Source organism: Oncorhynchus tshawytscha, linkage group LG28 (genome assembly GCF_018296145.1).
Source record: "Oncorhynchus tshawytscha isolate Ot180627B linkage group LG28, Otsh_v2.0, whole genome shotgun sequence".
NCBI classification, from domain to species: Eukaryota; Metazoa; Chordata; class Actinopteri; order Salmoniformes; family Salmonidae; genus Oncorhynchus; species Oncorhynchus tshawytscha.
The window spans coordinates 31681511-31706407 of NC_056456.1; the positions used below are offsets into that span (position 1 = coordinate 31681511).

A 24897-nucleotide genomic window follows, 5' to 3' on the forward strand; every position below is an offset into this window, starting at 1 on the left:
ACACAGCCGAAGAGGAGCGGTGCGGCCCTGTAAAAGCGCCGAAGCATTATCCCCGGGTTAGAAGGTTCCTGGGTGTTCTCCTTCGTGATCTACGTTTATGTCTGCCTACATTCTGGGCCATGGACACAACCTTTAGCAGTAATAATATTAGTTTTTTAATACCTACCTAGTAAAGCAAAGAATCGTTTGGAAAATAAGTGGCTGGATTGGTAAGTATACGTTTCTGAACTCGATTCTGATAGTCGACTCCAGTGACAGGCTTGCTAAGGACCCAGCTAGCTCATAGTGGCCAAGCTGCTGTACCCGACAACTGTCACGAGAGAGCTGTCATGTTACAGTGTATCCTAGCTGGCAAACGTTGAGGTAATATGTAGTTAGATTGCCGCAATGTAACACTTACGCTATATTAGATATACAATTAAGCTAATCACGACACTGTTGCCAACTTGTACTGTTAGCTAGCTAAACTATATCCAGCTACAGTTGTGACCCCTTGATGAGAACAAAGATCGCTATGTCGTACGTACCGGTCATTAAATTATTTCCCCTATCCCTGGTTTCCTTTCCCAATTCTTTCTAGCTACCAACCTATCTGATATTTATAATGGTGGAATATCAGTTCATTTTTTTTCATCAAAGGTTATGAATGGAATAGAAAATGTCAGTGACTTAGATTAGTCTGTAGTCAATGCAGGCAACGTGTGGATGACAAAAAAGAGTTTGTCAGCTATCACTTCCTGCTTTCCAGACGCAGAAGTGATACTTCTTCATACCTTTTCTGTATGGTGCAGTTTAGGCCTTCCAACCCCCCCACTACTGATCAAAAATAGAAATGCGACGTGTTGGTTTCATGAGCTGAAATAAAATGCGAAGTGTTCCATACACACAAAAAGCTTATTTCTCTCAAATTTGTTTACAGCCCCTGTTTAGTGAACATTTCTCAGTTGTCAAGATAATCCATCCTCCTGACAGGTGTGGCATATGAAGCAGCTGATTAAACAGGGCGATCATTACACGGATGGATCTTGTGCTGGGGACAATAAAAGGCCATTCTAAAATGTGCAGTTTTATAACACAACGTCACAGATATCTCCAAGTTTTGAGGGAGGGGGCAATTGGCATGCTGACTGCAGGAATTTCCACCAGAGCTGTTGCCAGAGAATTTTATGTCAATTTCTCTACCAACGTCGTTTTAGAGAATTTGGCAGTACATCCAACCGGCCTCACAACCGCCGACCACGTGTATGGCATCGTTTGGGAGAGCAGTTTGCTAATGTCAACATTGAGAACAGAATGCCCATGGTGGAGGTAGAGTTATGGTATAGGCAGGCATAAGCTACAGACAACAAACAATTGCATTTTATCGTTGGCAATTTCAATGCACAGAGATACCGTGACGAGAGGCCCATTTCTTTTAAAGTATCTGTGACCAACAGATGCATATAAATGAGGGCCAAATTCATTTTTTGTTTAAATTGACAGATTTTCTCATATAAATTGTAACTCAGTAAAATATTTGAAATTGTTGCTTTTATATTTCTGTTCAGTATAGAGCTATGAACAATTTGCATCTTCACCCTAGTCTCCCAGAGGTCTGTTTTGGAGCTATTGTCATAATGTTTACACACCCATCCACTCCTTCTGGAGCTTCAGTGTGACATTGTAAAGGCCAGGTTGAAGGGTCACGGCCCATAGGTTTGTTTGGACAATGGGCACCGAGCAGGCTATTGGTGATCAGATTCCCTTTAAATCCAGTGCTTGAATGTTTTCTTCACATCATCTGAAAGCAAATGAGTTCTCTGAAATTCCACCAACACAAAGAACGTCAATGGGGTCCTTGGCAACCGCCTTTACGCCTGCCCACTCCATATAGAGGGCAAACTTTGTTTTTACTGTCACTATGTTGGCTAAGGTTTCATGCATTCCTGTAGCATCAAACTATACAAGCACTTTGTTTTTACTGTCACTATGTTGGCTAAGGTTTCATGCATTCCTGTAGCATCAAACTATACAAGCACTTTGTTTTTACTGTCACTATGTTGGCTAAGGTTTCATGCATTCCTGTAGCATCAAACTATACAAGCACTTTGTTTTTACTGTCACTATGTTGGCTAAGGTTTCATGCATTCCTGTAGCATCAAACTATACAAGCACTTTGTTTTTACTGTCACTATGTTGGCTAAGGTTTCATGCATTCCTGTAGCATCAAACTATACAAGCACTTTGTTTTTACTGTCACTATGTTGGCTAAGGTTTCATGCATTCCTGTAGCATCAAACTATACAAGCACTTTGTTTTTACTATCACTATGTTGGCTAAGGTTTCATGCATTCCTGTAGCATCAAACTATACAAGCACTTTGTTTTTACTATCACTATGTTGGCTAAGGTTTCATGCATTCCTGTAGCATCAAACTATACAAGCAATCGAATGTGGACCATTCCTCATGCCTTTGCTATCTTCTATCACAGCTTAGACACATTTTAGTCCTTTAGCAGACGCTCTTATCCAGAGTGACTAGGGTTCCATGCCTTGCTCAAGGGCACATCAACAGATTGTTCTCCTAAGAATCGGCTCAGGAATTCAAACCAGCGAACTTTCGGTTACTGGACCAACGCCCTTAACCACTAGGCTACCTGCTGACCTAAATACCAAACCTTTACCGCATGCAGGATTGAATGAGAGAGATTTTATATGTAGGCGTTTTATTCAATGTATATATAAGATTGATTAACCCTTTTATTTGAACGTTTAACTTTAGATTGCAGACTCTGGTTGAGGCTTGTTGGCCAGTGAATGCATAGAGTGAAGAAGGTCAAACTTGGAGACAAAACAGAAGGTTACTGGAAAAGGTATGGTGTCCCTGTGCGTTCCAATTACCTGTGTGTACCTTCTCTGCGGATAGGAGTGCTAGATAACCCATTGTATAGGCCAATACATGTGTGGCTGTCTATCTGTCTGTGTGCGTTTCCATACTAGATGCAAGTGCCATTGTTCGTGAGCATGTAGATGACCAGCGGGTTGTCTCTGTTTTTTCTGTTCTCCCTCTCAGTTGTTTAGGAGGGAATATGACGGCGGTGGACGGGCTAACAAACAGCACAGAGGTGGTGGAGATGGAGGACGGTCCATCTCAGTTCTATGTGGAGAAGCACTCGTGGGGCGGCCTGCGTGACATCATCCACAGCAGCAGGAAGTACTCAGGAATGATCGCCAACAAAGCGCCCCATGACTTCCAGTTTGTGCAGAAAAACGATGAGTCAGGCCCCCACTCCCATCGACTGTACTACCTCGGTGAGCCAAGGCCATCTGCCACTGATGATCGTCACACTGGCTTACTCAGTGCTTCATTGAGTTACTCACGTTTCTCAAGTTGCAACACTGTTTTGCAAGTTGTACCTTGGCCTCTTAACTCATTTTCACTTCCGACCATCTCTCTCTATCGATCAGGAATGCCTTACGGAAGTAGAGAGAACTCACTGCTCTACTCGGAAATCCCCAAGAAGATCCGGAAAGAGGCCCTCTTGGTGTTGTCGTGGAAACAGATGCTGGATCACTTCCAGGTGAATACCCCTTGAATTCTCTGTGCGTCACTGAAACCTAATGACCTCCGAACCTGGTGCCAAGGAAATCCTAATAAAATATGTTATAGTTATTATCCTCATAAGATGAAGATCTCAAGCTCTCTAACTTTTTTTTTACCGTGGTTTGTCAAATGTTCATAATAAGACCTGAAGCCAGGAGATGCGTAATAGGAAAGTGGAACGATCATTTCTCACATATTCACAGACATTCATTCAGAGATACCCACAGTCTCCAGACAGCAACAATTAAATTAACAGTTGAATAATCATTAAAGGTAGACTCAGCGAAATGACGCTGCCACGATCATCACCGCAGATTTTGCGATGACTGAGATGCAGACTTCGCTCGCACACAGTCACACACAGTATCTTCGCATGTGCATGGGTTCGCTTCACTCTCTCAGATAACAGGCACACACATGCATACTGACGCCACACATTTTAAATAATTTATCCAAATCCACCAATCAAATGTACAAAAAAAGGATCCAAACATTTCAAAGGTCCCTGTATGCATGGCCCTCCAGGGTACAGAAAGCACCTCCTTCTCCAAACAGCTAGGCTGCCCACGACAGCTGAAACAGAGCAGTATCTCGTCAATTGCTTCGCCCTAGTTTTTGTCAGGCCCGCAATCTGGAGGCCACACCAAGTCTGTGTATGTGCCAAATATCAGCGCCACCAGCTTGCACCTCCACCCGAGGCTGTCCCAGCATGCCATGAGAGGCTGGTATTTAAAAAGCCTCTCAGCAAAGGTTTGCTCCATGTAGCCGTCCACTGAGCAGCCCACTTCCAAAATGAACGCCTCCCCCACAACAACAATATCTGGTGTATTTGGCCCACAGGAAATCACATCATCAACATCAAACCAGCTTCCTGTTACACAAAAATGTTTATGCATGTGTGCTGTTGGTGAGACCACTTGTCTCACCTCTCTGGCTATCAGATCAACAACGCCATCATGACTAGCAATGTACAAATCCTTGTAAGAACAGCAGCCATTCACATGGGCAATGGACTCCATTACATTTGACTCATGTAGAATACAAAATGGGTCATGGTTTGCAGGGTACCAGAGTGCAATATTATATTTTGTTGGTACAACTTGCAGCCTCACCTTAACAATAAAGGTGGGAATGTCCTTGCCAATGGCAGGATGGAATGGGAGACAGAGTGGTCAGCACAGTCCAGAGCAGGGAGTTTCTCCTGCAGCCTCAGGCCAGTCCAGCATTGCAATAGCGACATCCGTCTGATACCAAGGAGTGTCTTCCTGGATGTAGGATGAGATGTTCCATCATGGGTGACAGAAGCCTCCACAACAACACTGCGATCTGCCAAAGCTGCATCAGAGGCCGTCACTGGCTCAGTTTACATATTAGTCCGTCCGGTTGCTCAGGTCGTTGAGGTCCTGACAGTCTCACCCGACTCCAAAGCCTGCAGCAGCACGAGTGTCCAATTTTCCATTGGCCTTCCTCCTGAAGCCCAAGAAGTTGTCCTCAGTGTCCCTGGCCAGTGGAACCTTCCTCAGCCAGAGCCTCCCTCCTTCTGGACCTATGGAGAACTGCCTAACTGTCACATCGTCACTGTTGAACACGTTCAACAAGTCAGTCAGTCTGGTAGCAATGTAAATGGACCAGTAAGTAAGCATTTCACTGTTAGTCTACACCTGTTGCCTACGAAGCATGTGACAAATACAATTTCATTTAATTTGATTTCAGGTACGGGACCAAAACAGCTGTGAAGTTTTTAGCCTCGCGCGTCAACGTTCTTAGTTGTTGCTGAAATTGACCCACTATGCTGTTTACTTTGTGCACCAACGTCATATCGCTGAGTCTACCTTTAAATCATTATGATGACAGCAAAATGACTTTCCCCTCACTACCAGGCCACGCCGCACCAGGGGGCCTATTCCCGGGAAGAGGAGCTCCTTCGGGAGCGGAAGCGCCTGGGAGCGTTTGGGATCACTTCCTATGACTACCACGCACAGACCGGCCTGTTCCTCTTCCAGGCCAGCAACAGCCTCTTCTATTGTCAGGACGGGGGAAACAATGGCTTCATCGTGAGTCTTACCCCCCCTTTATTCATTAAATGAACTTAGAAAGCCTTTCCTACATCTGCAATTGCCACTAAGTGAGTTACAGTAACTTTGATTAGTAGCTGCGTTATTGAATGTCATTTTAACATCGTATAGTTGATATGAGCATTGGTGCATGAACTGCACAGCACCCAACGCCACAGCAATGAATGGCTGTTGCTGTGTGTATGGTTGTGTCTTCAGGGTTGCATTCATTAAGGCACACTGTAGCAAAAAAAATGTTTATCAATGGAAAACGAAAACAAGCAGTTCTATTGGACAAGTTGAGGTCGTCCCTGTTTGTCTGTTTTGTTCAATTTAGTGCCTAATGAATACGACCCTGTACACTAAGAGTGTGTTTCCTGGTTTAAAAGCAGTCTGCGCCCATTAAGCCGGTGGAGATTAAGACACAGTGCTCAGGGACCCGGATGGACCCCAAGATCTCCCCAGGACAGCCCAACTTCATTGCTTTCATCAACAACAACGACCTGTGGCTGGCTAACATCAAGTCTGGGGAGGAGAGGAGACTCACCTTCTGTCACAAAGGTCAGAAGGGTCAGGGACTTTTGGAAGTTTGTGTACTGTAGTTTTATGGAATTGTTTACACTCTCTATGCCATGTTGCTGACACTGCATGGATTTAATGAAATAAATTAATCTCCTCTCCCTGGGTCAGGTCTGGATAATGTGAAGGAGGATCCCAAGTCTGCGGGCGTGGCCACGTTTGTGATACAGGAGGAGTTTGACCGCTTCACTGGCTACTGGTGGAGTCCCTCTGCCGTAGAGGGTGAGTAGGCACCTTCTGTCACGCCTTCCTTATGACTAGAGAAGGAACCATTTTCATGTGAGAAATTGGGCTCTTCCTTAATCAAACCGTCAGTCAGTCATGCTTTGATGAACGTCGTACAGGCTTTAACTTGCCCCAGACACACTGTCATCATGAAGCTGTGTCTGTTATGAATGCTAGCTGTTTCTGTATGCATTTTCAAGAGCATGTTATCAGTTCCGTCTGTCTAACCTGCTCTTCTCCTCTGTTAGACTCAGATGGGGGCAAAACTCTGTACCTGCTGTATGAAGAGGTGGATGAGACGGAGGTAGAGATCATTCATGTTCCCTCTCCAGCCTTGGAGGAGCGGAAGGCCGACGCCTACAGATACCCCCGCACAGGTGAGTCCCCCTGGCGCTGGTTGAGTCCCCTGGCGCTGGTTGAGTCCCCCTGGCGCTGGTTGAGTCCCCCGCTGGCGCTGGTTGAGTCCCCCGCTGGCGCTGGTTGAGTCCCCTGGCGCTGGTTGGGTCGAGTCCCCCTGGCGCTGGTTGAGTCCCCCTGGCGCTGGTTGAGTCGAGTCCCCCTGGCGCTGGTTGGGTCGAGTCCCCCTGGCGCTGGTTGGGTCGAGTCCCCCTGGCGCTGGTCGGGTCGAGTCCCCCAAACGCAGGTTGAGGCCTACTCGGGTAGGGTTGTATGGTTGTAGTGACACGTGTTTTGCCTGACGACTCAAACTGAATTCTTCCTCTGCTCTATGACTGCCATCATTGAAGTTGTTTATGGTTGCGTCAAAATGAGGGGTGTTGTAGAAAACAAGGCGCCGCTTTACCCACGCGTGTTCTGGTTCTGGCCCAACCCATCCATTCCTGGGACCAATCAGAACGTCAGGAATGTGTTTGTGTTCTAGAAATCGTTGGGGAGGTACTCAGATCCAGACTCATTGCAGAGAAGAAACTAACATCCGTGGTCGTGGTGTAGAGTTTGGCCGGAGCAAGGAGTTTGGGAAGCTAGGCAAATATACAGTATTAGCAATGACCTAATGAATTCATTTCAAGAGTAGACCACTAGAATTAACAAAAATATTATTATTTTTTGTAGGCAGTAAAAATCCTCAAACCACCCTGAAACTGGCTGAGATAAAGACTGACATACAAGGAAAAGTAAGCTGCTTTTGACTGCTCTCCATTTATTCTCTTATTTTGCTCTTGCTGCTCACTGTAGTGTTTACAAGGAGACGTGTGTGTGTGTGTGTGTCTCCAGATCGTGAGCATTCAAGACAAGGAGCTAGTTCTCCCCTTCACCACCCTGTTCCCTGGGACGGAGTACATCTCCCGCGCAGGATGGACGACTGATGGCAAATAGTGAGTGTTACGACATAATGTTTCCCCAGGAAACACTGCTTTTGACCTGTCTCTGATGCTACTTACATTGGTGATGGTTAGGGCTGGGGGACGGGAAAAGGCATCCTCCAATTCCGCAGAAATCTTGGTTGATTAGTTGTTAGTTGATTGATTGAATCAGTTTTGCTAGTGTTGAGCTCCAACACAGGCCTGCATACTCTGTAGCGCTCTAGGACCTGGGTTGGTGTCCTCTGAGCTTGCGGAAAGGACAAGGCATTTGTGATGTTGGACCTGTCATTCTTGTACTGTGCGTATGATCCAGTCAGTGAGGGAATGTGTGTTTCGGTCTCCCCCAAGTGGTTGGGCAGTGCTGCTGGACCGCAGTCAGAGGAGGCTCCAGCTGGTGCTGCTGCCCCCGGCCCTCTTCATCCCCGTCACAGATGACCTGGCCCAGAGGCAGAAGAACCTGGAGGCCGTGCCCCATGACGTCCAGCCCTACATCGTCTACGAGGAGACCACCGACATCTGGATCAATGTGAGATGGGCAGGGCAGGGTGGGGATAACATGGAAAATGACTTCGGGTTAGGGAAAGGAGGGGCACTGACTTGTCATTCCTCATTTTAAACTCTGGAGCCTCGGTCTTTCATCCATCTGTACCTTATGAGAGAATTGTAGTTACCAGATATGTGCTTAGTATTATGTAGAATTAATCGTCAGACTGTAGATTTGGCTATCAGTGCCCTGTCAAAAATAGAAGATTTAATGCTTCTTGGGAATTACTCTAATATTTAGCTGCATGTACAGTTTGGTTGTTGAATTCCCTCTCATCTCACAGTCACTCTAGTGTAATAGTGATTTGAAGGGCGATATATTGACAGTGTGTATGTATGTTGACAGTGTGTATGTATGTTGACAGTGTGTATGTATGTTGACAGTGTGTATGTATGTTGACATATGTATTTGCATGGAAGAATCAGGCCACAACAAACTAACAACCATGTTTTTCTGTTGTCCACAGGTTCATGATATTTTCTATCCATTCGTTCAAACTTCAGAGGACGAGTTCTCTTTCATATGGGTGAATGAATCCAAAACGGGCTTCAGCCATCTGTACAAAATCACATCAGCATTGCAACCAGACTGCTACCAATGGTCAGGAAGCTACAAATACACAGAGGGTAATTCCGTTACTGTCATTAACCAGGTTTTGCATAATAAAACCCACGTCGGGCCTGATGGAAAAAGCAAATTTGCTAAATCTCGGTCCCCCCAAAAATACACTTCACAAGGCGGGATAAGTTTATTGGTTAAATAGATTGTGACAATTGCGGTTGAGACACAGTTATGAGCAACTTTTGATATAATAGCCAGTAAGAGTCACGTGATGATATGCCTACTACCACAGACAAAACTAGTTATGATGAACTTTATGCAAATGTACAATAAATACAGAGCAGTGGTACTCAACTCTTAACCTACGAGGTCAGGAGCCTGATGGTTTTCTGCTCAACCTGATTCTTTTTTTATTTTTTCACCAGGTAAGTTGACTAAGAACACGTTCTCATTTACAGCAACGACCTGGGGAATAGTTACAGGGGAGAGGAGGGGGATGAATGAGCCAATTGTAAACTGGGGATTATTAGGTGACCGTGATGGTTTGAGGGTCAGATTGGGAATTTAGCCAGGACACCAGGGTTAACACCCCTACTCTTACAATAAGTGTCATGGGATCTTTAATGACCTCAGAGAGTCAGGACACCAGTTTAACGTCCCTGCCGAAAGACGGCACCCTACACAGGGCAGTGTCCCCAATCACTGCCCTGGGGGATTAGGATATTTTTTAGACCAGAGGCAAGAGTGCTTCCTACTGGCCCTCCAACACCACTTCCTGCAGCATCTGGTCTCCCATCCAGGGACTGACCAGGACCAACCCTGCTTAGCTTCATTAGCAAACCAGCAGTGGTATGCTGCTGGCAATAATTAATTGCACATATCTGATGTCCCAGGTCTAAATCAGTCCCTGATTAGAGGGGAACAATGAAACAAAGCAGTGGAACTAGCTTCCAGGTCCAGAATTGAGTTTGAGTGATATAGAGGGTATTATTTGAATTCTGGTGACATGCCATTATCAAATAATAATGATCTTGCTGTTATCTATAATCTCATCATACAACCTACCCTGTCCACTTTATCAGTGAACTGTTGTCTAGAGCACATGCTCCAAAACCAGATGGAGAACGTTGGAGTGACAAAACCATCGTTAGACTTAAATTGGTTTCCATCGCATTTTCAACTTTGTTTTTTTTTGCCCCCGTTTTCTCACCAATTTCTTGATTACGATCTTGTCTCATCGCTGCAACTCCCGTACGGACTTAGGAGAGGCGAAGGTCAAGAGCTGTGCGTCCTCCGAAACACAACCCAACCAAGCCGCACTGATTCTTGACACAATGCCAACTTAACCCAGAAGCCAGCCGCACCAATGTGTCGGAGGAAACACCGTGCGACCATGTCAGTGTGCACTGCGCCCAAGCCCGCCACAGGGGTCACTAGTGCGCGATGGGACAAGGACCCCTAACCCGGTCGTGACAGAGCCCCAACCCGGTCGTGACAGAGCCCCAACCCGGTCGTGACAGAGCCCCAACCCGGTCGTGACAGAGCCCCAACCCGGTCGTGACAGAGCCCCAACCCGGTCGTGACAGAGCCCCAACCCGGTCGTGACAGAGCCCCAACCCGGTCGTGACAGAGCCCCAACCCGGTCGTGACAGAGCCCCAACCCGGTGGTGACAGAGCCCCAACCCGGATGATGCTGGGCCAATTGTGCGCCGCCCCATGGGACTCCTGGTCACGGCCGGTTATGACACTACAACCCCAGGCTGTAGTAACGCCTCAACACTGCGACACTCGAGAGGCCCGGGGTACATGGACATTTTAAGTGCTTTTTATGTGCATTACATCATCCCACACAGCTTTTTATCCACAGCCAGTCAATTTGATGGAAACACCTCTGGGGATTTTAGAATATTCACATGAAATTCTGTTGCAAATTGGATGGAAACCTGGCTATCGTCATGTTTTGTGTGACAGCACAAACAGATCTGGGATTCAGGCTTTGTCCTTCCTTCCTTGAGCTAATCACTGATCTGTATGTGTCGTGATTTAATGAAGGTGAGATATTGATTAAACTTTGAACAATCTGTAGTTTCCATCCGGGCGTCACATTACTGCACTGTAAGTCTGGCTAATGTAATAAAAGTCCAAATATCATCTCTAATCTCTATGGTATTTTCCTCTGCAGGAGACTTTAAATGTGCAATCAAGGAGGAGGTGACTCTGACCAGTGGGGAGTGGGAGGTTTTGGCCAGACATGGCTCCAAGGTAGGATATTCAGTCAGTCAGATTAAAACCCTTATTGTCACAGTGCATTATAAAATATCTTTATAATAGACTTTTGTGTTTGCTTACGCTATTGTAAGTTTATAATGCATGTTCTGCCATCAATATAAATATAATATGTGATTCTCTCTGTAGATCTGGGTGAATGAGGCCTCTAAGCTGGTGTACTTCCAGGGCACTAGAGACACTCCCCTGGAGCACCACCTCTATGTGGTCAGCTATCAGTCCCCAGGGGACGTGGTCAGACTCAGCAAGCCTGGCTTCTCCCACAGCTGCTCTGTAAGCAAGGTATGGACTCACTCAACAAATAGGATTGCCTGGCTGCCAAGCCCCCCTCTTGCACCCCTGTAATTCCAAATCTTACCCCAAAAATGTATTCTTGTAATCGGGCTACAGGGATTGATTGAATATATATATATGGCCCTCTGTCACCTGTCATTGCATTCACAAGCTCTCCGGTGGCCATTTTGCCAAACAACATGACTGCAGTAGGTAGTACCAACTAACACTGTAACATCCTGGCATTCTGCTCTGTTAGACACACTGCACTCAATCATCCCCTCCCCACGCTTCATGAGACCACACCACATAAGTACCTTAGGGAGGTACAGCTGATCTCTTCCCTATGAGAAGCCTGGTTACATCAGGCAGTGTTGTGGAACTCTGCCCATGTCATGCTGTTTAACCATCTGGTCATTCAGCGTCACAGTGTGCCTGTGTGAGAGGATATTGATGGATGTTACTACAATGTTACAGGGACTTGCCTTAGCTGTTAACAGATTGGGCAGAGTAGACATGGCCTGTTGTGTGGGCATCTGGGCCCTCTGTGATGTGGAGTTATCCAGGGAGGTGTTTCTAAACCTGATGGTCTCAGATCTGTTGTGATTTTTCAGGTATACCTTTAACATTGTACGGTGAGAGACAAAGCTGGCTTGAAATCAGGGCCCCGTGACATTCTGTCTCCGATGTGAAGATTAATTCACAGCTGTTCATCTCTGTCTCCTTCTCTCACCCCTTATCATTGTATCTCCCCTTTCTATCCCTCTTTCTCTCTCTATATTCTTTACTCTCCCTCTCTTTTTCTCTCTCCACAGAACTTTGATATGTTTGTCAGCCATTACAGTAACGTGAGCACTCCCCCCTGTCTCCACGTCTACAAGCTGACTGGCCCCGAGGGAGACCCTCTCCACATGGTGCCTGAGTTCTGGGCCAGCATGATGGAAGCCCCAGGTAAGGAAGAGAGGAGGGTTTATATCATTACTTTAAAAGTGCCACATACATTTTTGGGAATCACAGATGACCCCTTTAAAGATGCATCCTTTCTTCCTTGAGGCAATCGCTGTATAGGTGTAAACTGTACCACGGGACTCTCAATTACTCATTCCAGGGCCAGGTTTCCTGATAGCAATGGAATTTAGGCTTTGAGAGTTTTAACCATGCATCTTTGCTACAACGGCTGAAGATGTAACATGCGTTTCCAGTGGTGTAAAGTACTTAAGTAAAATACTTTAAAGTACTACTTAAGTATTTTTTGTTTATTATTTATTTAACCTTTTAACTGAATTGCCTAGTTAAAGAACAAATTCTTATTTGCAATGACTGCCTACCAAAAGGCAAAAGGCCTCCTGCGGGGATGGAGGCTGGGATTAAAAATAAATTACAAATATGGACAAAACACACATCACGACAAGAGAGACACCACAACACCACATAGAGACATAAGACAACAACAACAGCGTGACAGCAACACATGAAAACACAGCATGGTAGCAACACAACATGGTAGCAGCACAAGATGGCAGCAGCACAACATGGTACAAACATTATTGGGCACAGACAACAGTACAAAGGGCAAGAAGGTAGAGACAACAATGCATCACACAAAGCAGCCATAACTGTCAGTCAGTGTCCATGACTGAGTTTTTGAATGAAGAGACTGAGATAAAACTGTCCAGTTTGAGTGTTTATTGCAGCTCATTCCAGTCGCTAGATGCAGCAAACTGAAAAGAGGAGCGACCCAGGGATGTGTGCGCTTCGGGAACCTTTAACAGAATGTGACTGGCAGAACCAGTGTTGTATGTGGATGATAGGGGGGAGTGAGGCCTAAGAAGGTTTTATAAATAAGCATCAACCAGTGGGCCTTGTGACAGGTTTACTGAGATGACCAGTTTACAGAGGAGTATAGAGTGCAGTGATGTGTCCTATAAGGAGCATTGGTGGTAAATCTGATGGCCGAATGGTAAAGAACATCTAGCTGCTCGAGAGCACCCTTACCTGCCAATCTATAAATGACGTCTCTATAGTCTAGCATGGGGTAGGATGGTCACCTGAAACAGGGTTAGTTTGGCAGCTTGGTATCTGTACTGGGGTTCCACTTTACTATTAATATTTTTGACAACTTTTACTTCACTGCATACCGGAAAGGAAATAATGTACTTTTTACTCCATACATTTTCCGTGACACCCAAAAGTACTTGTTACGTTTTGAATGCTTAGCAGAACAGGGAAATTGTCTAATTCACGCACTTGTCAAGAGAACATCCCTGGTCATCTCTACTGCCTCTGATCTGGTGGACTCACTAAACACATGCTTCATTTGTAAATTATGTGTGAGTGTTGGAGGGGCACAACTTTCATTGGGGATGGGGGACTTGCAACATTTTGAAATTGCACCCGTACCTCTGGCTATCAGTAAACAATTTGCAACAAGAAAGTTGTGCCTTGTGGTTTGCTTAATAAGCAATTGGAAATTATTTGAACTTTTACGGCGCACCATAAATAAAATATTCATTGCGGACGTTACACATCAGGAAATATATTGAGGCAAAAATTACAGATAGTAGCGTACAAATAGCTAATTAAAACCCAATTGAATTAAGTAACATGAAATGTATTTATATATCATTCAGATATATAGGTCTATGTAGCCTATATCCTTCAGATATATAGGTCTATGTAGCCTATATCCTACAGGAACATGGTTGGAGTGAAAACCTACAAGGCGATCGCTCTACAGGAACACGGTTGGAGTGCCCTAATCTTGTTTTTCTGTGTGTATCTTTGTGTACTCCAGGTTGCCCAGGAGACTACAAATCTCCGGAGATCTTTGACTTCCCGGGAAAGTCAGGCTTCCAGCTCTATGGAATGGTGTACAAGCCTCACAACCTCCAGCCTGGCAGGAAGCATCCCACAGTCCTCTTTGTCTACGGTGGCCCGCAGGTTTGTGGCTTCTCTCAGACATTAAAATTTTGTTATTTGATCAGGAATTCCTTATAGAAATCCAATCAGATCTGTGAGTGCCGAAGGGGTAGGAACTAAGGGGAAGGAGTCTGGGTTTTGTCTTGAAGGGATACAGCATTTGTCAAAACTGACTTTTCATCGCAGGTTAGGAAAACTTATGCTGCAGGTTATGATAACCTAATGCTCTTAACTTACTACTTTAATTAAGGTCAGGAAAAGGGTTAGGGTTAGCTAAAATTTAGATATTGCCAGGGGCTGAAATGGAATTGGTCCTGTATGACCTGTTTGTAGCTAGCAATCATAGCCAATACTTTCCCTAGAAATAACCATACCAAGTTCTGTCACCTTGTTGTTTTTCACGTACAGTAGCAAGATGTGTACAATGCTGAAGTCCTGTAGTCTCTATAGGGCTGACACAAACCGTACGGTGATGTCTAAAATATATATCTATTTTTTTAAATGATCCTTTCCAGGATTGTTCCAACAACTGTGGTGTATGCATAATCAGGCTCTGCCCTGCTAGGCTCTGCCAAGGCTAGGCTCTGCCAAGGCTAGGCTCTGCCAAGGCTAGGCTCTGCCCTGCTAGGCTCTGCCCTGCTAGGCTCTGCCCTGCTAGGCTCTGCCCTGCTAGGCTCTGCCAAGGCTCGGCTCTGCCCTGCTAGGCTCTGCCCTGCTAGGCTCTGCCCTGCTAGGCTCTGCCCTGCTAGGCTCTGCCAAGGCTCGGCTCAGTGGTGTGAAAAGGGTATGTGTGTGCCCACAGGTCCAGTTGGTGAATAACACCTTCAAGGGGATGAAGTACCTGCGTCTCAACACCCTGGCCTCTCTGGGATACGCTGTGGTGGTCATCGACGGGAGAGGCTCCTGTCAGAGAGGCCTGAAGTTTGAAGGGGCTCTGAAAAACAAAATGGTAGGATTGGTCAAAAGCCAACCCATATCGTGCTTTTTTAAATTTATATAAATGGTTCCAATCCAAATTGTTCCATATTGTTGTGTACAAACATTAAAGCTGTAATCCTTAATGGTGAAACTGCAACGTACGTTTATGATATTACAGCAACAAGAAAGTTAGTGTAAACAACCATCGGATGTCATCGCACGCATGATAAAGAGCACAATATGTACTGGCATTTTATTTATTTATTTTACCCTGCTGCACCACGCTCTTCAGCTCGGCAACAAAAACAATAACGGTGGTCGGGCGGCCAGGGGCGCTGTGTCCCCATGCTGCGGATTCAATCTTTAAGGTACCCGTGTTCTACTGTAGACGCAGACATGGCAAATTGTACTGTGCCAACAAAGGCTGTTCTTGCTGTGCAGGTTCATTAAATCACATTGGATCACCATATACCGTGTGCAGGCACCCTTTTTCCTGTTTATATTACCTTCTGGAATTTATTAATGGAACAGCACCTGTGTGACTCTCTCACGCATCTTTCATCTAGACCAGGTGTTCTTGAACTTTTTCAGCTTGAGACCCAAATGAGAAATTGATCGTCCTCCCGTGACCCAAATTAAGAAGAAAATGTGTGATTAAAGATGTATTCTCATAAAAATGTGAATTTGACCCATCTGGGTTTGTCACGGTGACTAATGCCCTCCTCTCTCTGTGTGTTACCAGGGCCAGGTGGAGACTAATGCCCTCCTCTCTCTGTGTGTTACCAGGGCCAGGTGGAGACTAATGCCCTCCTCTCTCTCTGTGTGTTACCAGGGCCAGGTGGAGACCCTCCTCTCTCTGTGTGTTACCAGGGCCAGGTGGGGACTAATGCCCTCCTCTCTCTCTGTGTGTTACCAGGGCCAGGTGGGGACTAATGCCCTCCTCTCTCTCTGTGTGTTACCAGGGCCAGGTGGAGACTAATGCCCTCCTCTCTCCAGGGCCAGGTGGAGACTAATGTGTGTTACCAGGGCCAGGTGGAGACTAATGCCCTCCTCTCTCTCTGTGTGTTACCAGGGCCAGGTGGAGACTAATGCCCTCCTCTCTCTCTGTGTGTTACCAGGGCCAGGTGGCCCTCCTCTCTCTCTGTGTGTTACCAGGGCCAGGTGGGGACTAATGCCCTCCTCTCTCTGTGTGTTACCAGGGCCAGGTGGGGACTAATGCCCTCCTCTCTCTGTGTGTTACCAGGGCCAGGTGGGGACTAATGCCCTCCTCTCTCTGTGTGGGCCAGGTGGGGACTAATGCCCTCCTCTCTCTGTGTGTTACCAGGGCCAGGTGGAGACTAATGCCCTCCTCTCTCTGTGTGTTACCAGGGCCAGGTGGGGACTAATGCCCTCCTCTCTCTCTCTGTGTGTTACCAGGGCCAGGTGGGGACTAATGTGTTACCAGGGCCAGGTGGAGACCCTCTCTCTCTGTGTGTTACCAGGGCCAGGTGGAGACTAATGTCCTCCTCTCTCTGTGTGTTACCAGGGCCAGGTGGAGACTAATGTCCCTCCTCTCTCTGTGTGTTACCAGGGCCAGGTGGAGACTAATGCCCTCCTCTCTCTCTGTGTGTTACCAGGGCCAGGTGGGGACCAGGGCCAGGTGGAATGCCCTCCTCTCTCTCTGTGTGTTACCAGGGCCAGGTGGAGACTAATGCCCTCCTCTCTCTCTGTGTGTTACCAGGGCCAGGTGGAGACTAATGCCCTCCTCTCTCTCTGTGTTACCAGGGCCAGGTGGAGACTAATGCCCTCCTCTCTCTCTGTGTTACCAGGGCCAGGTGGAGATTGAAGACCAGGTGGAGGGGCTGCAGTACGTGTCAGAGAGGTTCAACTTTGTGGACCTGAGTCGCGTGGCCATCCACGGCTGGTCCTACGGAGGCTTCCTCTCCCTCATGGGCATCATCCAGAGACCCAACGTCTTCAAGGTGAGAGGAACTACTAAAATACACAGTTCAAATCACTTGATGATCTGAGTAGATTCGTTACCACATTGCCCTCTGATTGGCTAGGGGAGATTTTCCCATATTGCTTAGACCTATTTAAACATTTCAGATCTCCAGGAGTGGGTAGGGATCTGAAGAGACTTCATTGGACTAGAACCATCTTGGATTGCGTTTTATTCTAGAAAGTGTAATCACATCTCATTTACAATGGAGATTAGACTGAATGTAGTTGATTATAGATTGGCCTATTGGTGAGTATAGCTTTGATTTATTTGAAGCTCATCAGATATGACATTCTGTATGGATGTAGTTTTCCCATTAGGCCTCATGTTGTTGATGTTGGGTCACACGTCATTCCACACTGCAGTTCTCATAGTGCCTGTCCTTAGTTGTACTGCTCTACAAAGCACACTGGCAAAGATCAACAAATGTATTATTTTTTAAACCATCTATGGAGCATTTTAGGGTTATGTGTCATGCTCAAGGGCACGTCAACAGATTTGTTTTTTTTCTCCCCTTGTCCGCTTGGGTATTCAAACATCAACCTTTTGGTTACTGGCTCAATGCTCTAACCGCTAGACTACCTGCCCCCTCTCACCAGCATATCTCTCACCAGCATATCTCTCACCAGCATATCTCTCACCAGCATATCTCTCACCAGCATATCTCTCACCAGCATCATATATATACCAGCATATCTCTCACCAGCATATCTCTCACCAGCATATCTCTCACCAGCATATCTCTCACCAGCATATCTCTCACCAGCATATCTCTCACCAGCATATCTCTCACCAGCATCATATATATACCAGCATATCTCTCACCAGCATATCTCTCACCAGCATATCTCTCACCAGCATATCTCTCACCAGCATATCTCTCACCAGCATCATATATATACCAGCATATCTCTCACCAGCATATCTCTCAACAGCATCATATATACCAGCATAATATGTACCAGCATATCTCTCACCAGCATATCTCTCACCAGCATCATATATATACCAGCATATCTCTCACCAGCATCATATATATATACCAGCATATCTCTCACCAGCATCATATATATATATATATACCAGCATATCTCTCACCAGCATCATATATATACCAGCATATCTCTCACCAGCATCATATATATACCAGCATATCTCTCACCAGCATCATATATATACCAGCATATCTCTCACCAGCATCATATATATACCAGCATATCTCTCACCAGCATCATATATATACCAGCATATCTCTCACCAGCATCATATATATACCAGCATATCTCTCACCAGCATCATATATATACCAGCATATCTCTCACCAGCATCATATATATACCAGCATATCTCTCACCAGCATATCTCTCACCAGCATCATATATATACCAGCATATATCTCACCAGCATCATATATATACCAGCATATCTCTCACCAGCATCATATATATATATATACCAGCATATCTCTCACCAGCATCATATATATATATATACCAGCATATCTCTCACCAGCATCATATATATATATACCAGCATATCTCTCACCAGCATCATATATATATATATATATACCAGCATATCTCTCACCAGCATCATATATACCAGCATATCTCTCACCAGCATCATATATATATATATATATACCAGCATATCTCTCACCAGCATCATATATACCAGCATATCTCTCACCAGCATCATATATATATATACCAGCATATCTCTCACCAGCATCATATATATATATATATACCAGCATATCTCTCACCAGCATCATATATATATATATATATATATATATACCAGCATATCTCTCACCAGCATATCTCTCACCAGCATATCTCTCACCAGCATATCTCTCACCAGCATCATATATACCAGCATATCTCTCACCAGCATCATATATATATACCAGCATATCTCTCACCAGCATCATATATATATATATACCAGCATATCTCTCACCAGCATCATATATATATATACCAGCATATCTCTCACCAGCATCATATATATATATACCAGCATATCTCTCACCAGCATCATATATATATATACCAGCATATCTCTCACCAGCATCATATATATATATACCAGCATATCTCTCACCAGCATCATATATATATATATATATATATATATATATACCAGCATATCTCTCACCAGCATCATATATATATATATATATATATACCAGCATATCTCTCACCAGCATCATATATATATATATATATATACCAGCATATCTCTCACCAGCATCATATATATATATATATATATATATATATATATATATATATATATACCAGCATATCTCTCACCAGCATCATATATATATATATATATATACCAGCATATCTCTCACCAGCATCATATATATATATATATATATACCAGCATATCTCTCACCAGCATCATATATATATATATATACCAGCATATCTCTCACCAGCATCATATATATACCAGCATATCTCTCACCAGCATCATATATATACCAGCATATCTCTCACCAGTATATCTCTGACCAGCAGCAGAGGTACCAGGGGGCGTATTCAGTATGTATAGTACTGCTTGACAGAAACAGGGCTTCATTGAACCATTTAAATAGCAGAAGTTTAGACATGCCACACAATCAATGTCTGCCACCACCCTGCTATACTGAACAAATTCCCACAGGCATCCATCTTCTGAAAAGCAGTTTGACCTGTCATGTCGTGCTAAAATGTAGAAAATGAACACCTGCTGAAGTGTGATTGTACAATGCATCTGAAATGTCTTAATTGTCTGTCCCAGTGGAGGCTGGTGGAGGGAGAAATGGCAGGACAGGCTTATTTTAATGCTATCCTTACTGAAAAAATAAATCAGTTGCCCCCCCCCCCCAAAAAAATAGCAATGTTGTTCCTTTTCAGGTGGCCATAGCGGGCGCTCCCGTGACGGTGTGGATGGCGTACGACACGGGTTACACAGAGCGTTACATGGATACACCTGATAACAACCAACAGGGCTACGAGGAGGGCTCCGTGGCGCTGCATGTGGACAAGCTGCCCAGCGAGTCAGTCCCATACTGTTTACTGCACTCTATACACTTGAACCAATCTAAGAAATAAGAATGGCCAACTTCTATATTTATATATTGTACTGTAGATGAAGGTAACAATGTTGTGGTCAGTTCCATTCCATTTTATTGATCATTGTTGAATAAAAACAGGCATTGGTTTTGAGCAACAAAAATACTACTTATTTGTATTTTGGATGTTTCTCAGCTCAAATTTCAAGGACAGATGGAACGTTATTGAGTTTCACCATAAACATTTCTATATGTATAATAAACAGGATATGCTTACTGTAGTGTAGTATTTTTTTTTTTTTTTAAAGGGACGAATATGAAAATTGAACCTGTTTTTATTTTCATGTGGTTTCTATGTCTGTTTCCGTCCCTTTGAAACCCTCTCCACCAGGCCAAACCGCTTGCTGATTTTACACGGATTCCTTGATGAGAATGTTCACTTTTTCCACACCAACTTCCTGGTGTCACAAATAATCCGCGCTGGGAAGCCATATCAGCTACAGGCTAGTATATTTATGTGTTGTTGACATTTCTAAATCTGTGTTGAAGGCATGTTATGGGTAACAATGTCCCATCTATTGATATATATTGTTTCCCTAACATGGACATTGTGGTACAATTAGAGAGAAGCACTGCTACAGTCTGTCCCGTGTGGTGTCAGTGGGACCCAGAAGGGGGCTGCTATCTTAGCCAAGACTTTAATGGACAACGCTTTCATTTGAATGGGTTTCAGGGAATATTGTTTTCAGAAAATTGCAAATTGTAGTCACATGTACCATATAGTGTGGTTGATTTTCCTCTGTTGTTTTGCAGGTCTACCCCAATGAGCGACACAGTATTCGCTGCCCTGAGTCAGGAGAACACTATGAGATCATGCTGCTGCACTTTCTACAACAATACCTCTGAAAGTCACCCCCCTCTACCCCATTCTGAAACCAACTGTATACCTCCCCCGAAACCTCCTCAACCCAGGCATAAAGACCTCTCTGCAGCCACACCCAACTACTCCCATCTTTACCATGAACTGGTGATCCCACTCAATTATACCTCCACCTGTCTCGGTGTTCTCTCTTTCTCTCTCTCTGTTCTCTCGTCCCTGCACCTAAGGAGATCCAAGGCAGGGTTGTCAAGTTTCACCTCGGACCGTGGAGTGAAAGGGGACATTATCTGGAGGCTGTCTCAATCTCTCTCCCTCTCCACCTCGGACCGTGGAGTGAAAGGGGACATTATCTGGAGGCTGTCTCAATCTCTCTCCCTCTCCACCTCGAACCGTGGAGTGAAATTGGACATTATCTGGAGGCTGTCTCAATCTCTCTCCCTCTCCACCTCGGACCGTGGAGTGAAAGGGGACATTATCTGGAGGCTGTCTCAATCTCTCTCCCTCTCCACCTCGGACCGTGGAGTGAAAGGGGACATTATCTGGAGGCTGTCTCAATCTCTCTCCCTCTCCACCTCGGACCGTGGAGTGAAAGGGGACATTATCTGGAGGCTGTCTCAATCTCTCTCCCTCTCCACCTCGGACCGTGGAGTGAAAGGGGACATTATCTGGAGGCTGTCTCAATCTCTCTCCCTCTCCACCTCGGACCGTGGAGTGAAAGGGGACATTATCTGGAGGCTGTCTCAATCTCTCTCCCTCTCCACCTCGGACCGTGGAGTGAAAGGGGACATTATCTGAAGGCTGTCTCAATCTCTCTCCCTCTCCACCTCGGACCGTGGAGTGAAAGAGGACATTATCTGGAGGCTGTCTCAATCTCTCTCCCTCTCCACCTCGGACCGTGGAGTGAAAGAAGACATTATCTGGAGGCTGTCTCAATCTCTCTCCCTCTCCACCTCGGACCGTGGAGTGAAAGGGGACATTATCTGGAGGCTGTCTCAATCTCTCTCTAATTGTCTTCCCTTTCTCTGGACTGTTTTGCCAAATGTTTTTCTTTTTCCTCCATTTTATTCACTCTAGTCAGTGGTAGGATTGGGGTTCCTCAAACTAAATGGAATCTATACACACACACACACACGCAGCATATTGGAGTTGGTGTAATGGCTAGAGGAAGAAATGCTGCCTTTACCTGCATTCATTAACTATTTTAAGTGTGTATTGTTAAAAAAAGAAAATATTTTTATGGATTCTTATTCTTTTATAATGAGTGTCAAATGAAGTCGCTCATTGACATACTAAAGTCATTTTCTCTCCTCACATTGCAGTGCTCACGGTGTCGGCTTGCCTTCTGAAGACATACCATGTATGCCAAAGTACTTCTTGACTTGATCGTGCTGGTATTTCCTTTTTTACGGCAATTACGATACGAGTACGAGCAGCCAAGTCTTAAACAGCGTTGTACCACCTGAATAAAATGTGTTTGTGATGATGAAGAATAAATACATGTATGATGAAATCTCTTTAATTTGATAATTTATCACAGATTAACATGAACAAGGATGGATGGATGGATCTATGCATACATGGATGGATAGACCATAATGATGAACCAAGATGTTGAGACTGTTTCAATGTCTCAAATTGTACATGATGTACAAGATCAGTGTCATGGTCAGATACAATGTGATTCACATGTTAACACAGGGAATATCCTATGTGTGCAATCTCAGGTCTAGTAATCTTTCCATGTGAATTGATATTTCTCTATGACCCTCCTGGTTCTTTTTGGAGATGGGGAGACATCTCATGTCCCTTTTGACCAATCACATCAGATCTTTTTCAAAGCTGATCTGACCAATTTGTGAAGAAAAAAAGATCAGAATTGTGCTACCTGTCTAAACGAGGCCTCTGTTCCTCTACTCATTGAGTCCTCCAGCAGGTGCAGAGGGTTGATATGCTATCCACCATAGAATTTAATAGGGTCTCTATGCCAGAGCCATATGTCAATATATTACTCTGCTCTATGCTATCCACCTTCCCTTTGGGGGAACGGTTGCCATGGATACCAACGATGTGATGCTGCCATTTCATAGAGGAGCTCGCTGGAAGCAAGGGTGCTTGGAAGTGATTGATGTTACCGAGGAGCCTCTGTAGGCTCTGCCTCTGTAGGCTCTGCCATTTTGAGCACATGTTAGTGATGCAGCTGGAAATGGAAACTCAACCTTTATTAGTGAAGTTGAATTGTATCATTTAAAAAAAAATCAAATCAAAGTAACCCTTTAGCTACCTTTTTATTGATAAAAACCACAACATATTTCATTTGACATCCTCTATGAAAAATGCACCTCACTGTCTTTTCCATGTGTGTGTAGACCCTACAGAAAGTGGATTATGACCTTTCAAAGTCAGCATAATAGCCTGAGTGTCACAGGAAGATAATGATCAATTGGCTCAAATCACACAGGCACCTAGGCAGTATGTCATTCGCCCTCAGAACAAGATTGAATAAGGAAAACTGAGCATTTGATATAGGTCGATCACAAACAGTAGGACATTGGATGTTCCTTCCTGTCCCTCACTCTCTCTGAAGGTGTTCTGAAACACATTAGCAGTAAGGCTGACCAGATTTCTTGGTGTGAGTAATTGAAGCTGGACCCCAGCTCGCTGTAAGATGACTTAACTTCTGATTCTGGGGAATATGAGAGGTCCACGTGCATGGTGCCTCCAAGTAACTGCTGCTTTAAAACATGACTCAGTCTCAACCCTGGCCTGCCTAGGGAGAGTTTGCATCCCTCAGGTATTCCTGTAAAGTGAATTGGTGAAATATTATGTTTCGTCGCTGTGGTGGAAAAATGGGAAATGCAAATCAAGAGCCAGGGCGTGTCATTACTTTTCACCATGATGGATTGGCTTCAGTACTGAAGGCTTGATAACATGAAAAAATATATAACTTGGTAATATGCAAATCATTGAAATGGGGACAAATGGCACACATTGATTTGATAATCATGTTCGAACTCAGTTGTATCAGCAAATTTCCGGTCAATACAATTAAATGGAAGAACCCTTCCTCAGCCATACTATACGACATCAAACAGAAACAGTGGATTCAGAAAGTATTCATACCCCTTGACTTATATCAACAAAATTATGTTACAGCCTGAATTCAAAATTAATTTGTAAAAAAAAGTATAATTCTCACACATCTACACATTAAAAATATGTTCTGTGTTCTAGAAAGACCTAGCAAAGCTGCAGCTGGTTTGAAACAACGCAGAAGGCCTTGCCCTGAACTGCACACACAGAACTAACATCAACAACATGAATGATAGTCTTTCATCAAATCAAATTGTATTGGTCGCATACACGTATTTAGTAGATGTTATTGTGGGTGTAGTGAAATGCTTGTGTTCCCAGCTCCAACAGTGCAGTAATATCTAACAATATACAACAATACACACAAATCTAAAAAGTAAAAGAAGAGAATTAAGAAATATAGAAATATTAGGACAAGCAATGTCGTAGTCCGGAGTGTCAAACCAAATTGTATTTGTTACATGCGCCGAATACAACAGGTGTAGTAGACCTTACAGTGAAATGTTTACTTACAAGCCCTTAACCAACAATGCAGTTCAAGAAATAGATTTAAGAAAATATTTTCTAAATAAAATCAAAAATAACACAATAAAATTACATAACAATAACAAGGCT

General features: G+C 44.5%; 1 protein-coding gene across 4 annotated transcripts; it reads left to right on the top strand.

Annotated features, from left to right (window-relative positions):
• Nucleotides 1-14: 14 nt before the first annotated feature.
• On the top strand, nucleotides 15-22702 carry LOC112244641 (dipeptidyl peptidase 9). Of its 4 annotated transcripts, none has more exons than XM_042307623.1 (21): nucleotides 16-209; nucleotides 2762-2852; nucleotides 3053-3291; nucleotides 3448-3560; nucleotides 5464-5637; nucleotides 6027-6198; nucleotides 6328-6438; nucleotides 6690-6818; nucleotides 7513-7574; nucleotides 7675-7775; nucleotides 8112-8289; nucleotides 8774-8933; nucleotides 11051-11130; nucleotides 11284-11436; nucleotides 12243-12378; nucleotides 14222-14367; nucleotides 15149-15295; nucleotides 17073-17225; nucleotides 20155-20297; nucleotides 20704-20815; nucleotides 21126-22702. In XM_042307623.1, exons 2-21 carry the CDS (start codon nucleotides 2797-2799, stop codon nucleotides 21216-21218), a joined length of 2658 nt encoding a protein of 885 aa, XP_042163557.1. In that variant the 5' UTR covers nucleotides 16-209; nucleotides 2762-2796; the 3' UTR covers nucleotides 21219-22702. The 4 variants fall into 4 exon arrangements, with proteins under 4 accessions (XP_042163560.1, XP_042163557.1, XP_042163559.1 ...); XM_042307625.1 differs by having other exon boundaries at nucleotides 6030-6198; XM_042307624.1 differs by lacking the exon at nucleotides 16-209 and adding an exon at nucleotides 1218-1308.
• The last annotated feature ends 2195 nt before the right edge of the window (nucleotides 22703-24897 follow it).

What these genes read in the sequence shown, in the direction of transcription:
- LOC112244641 (XM_042307623.1), top strand. Translation starts at nt 2,797, where the DNA reads ATGCATAGAGTGAAGAAGGTCAAACTTGGAGACAAAACAGAAGGTTAC. An exon ending in CTACAGATACCCCCGCACAG is followed by an intron (nt 6,819 to 7,512) that starts GTGAGTCCCCCT and finishes TATTTTTTGTAG; the next exon opens with GCAGTAAAAATCCTCAAACC. An exon ending in AGACTGACATACAAGGAAAA is followed by an intron (nt 7,575 to 7,674) that starts GTAAGCTGCTTT and finishes GTGTGTCTCCAG; the next exon opens with ATCGTGAGCATTCAAGACAA.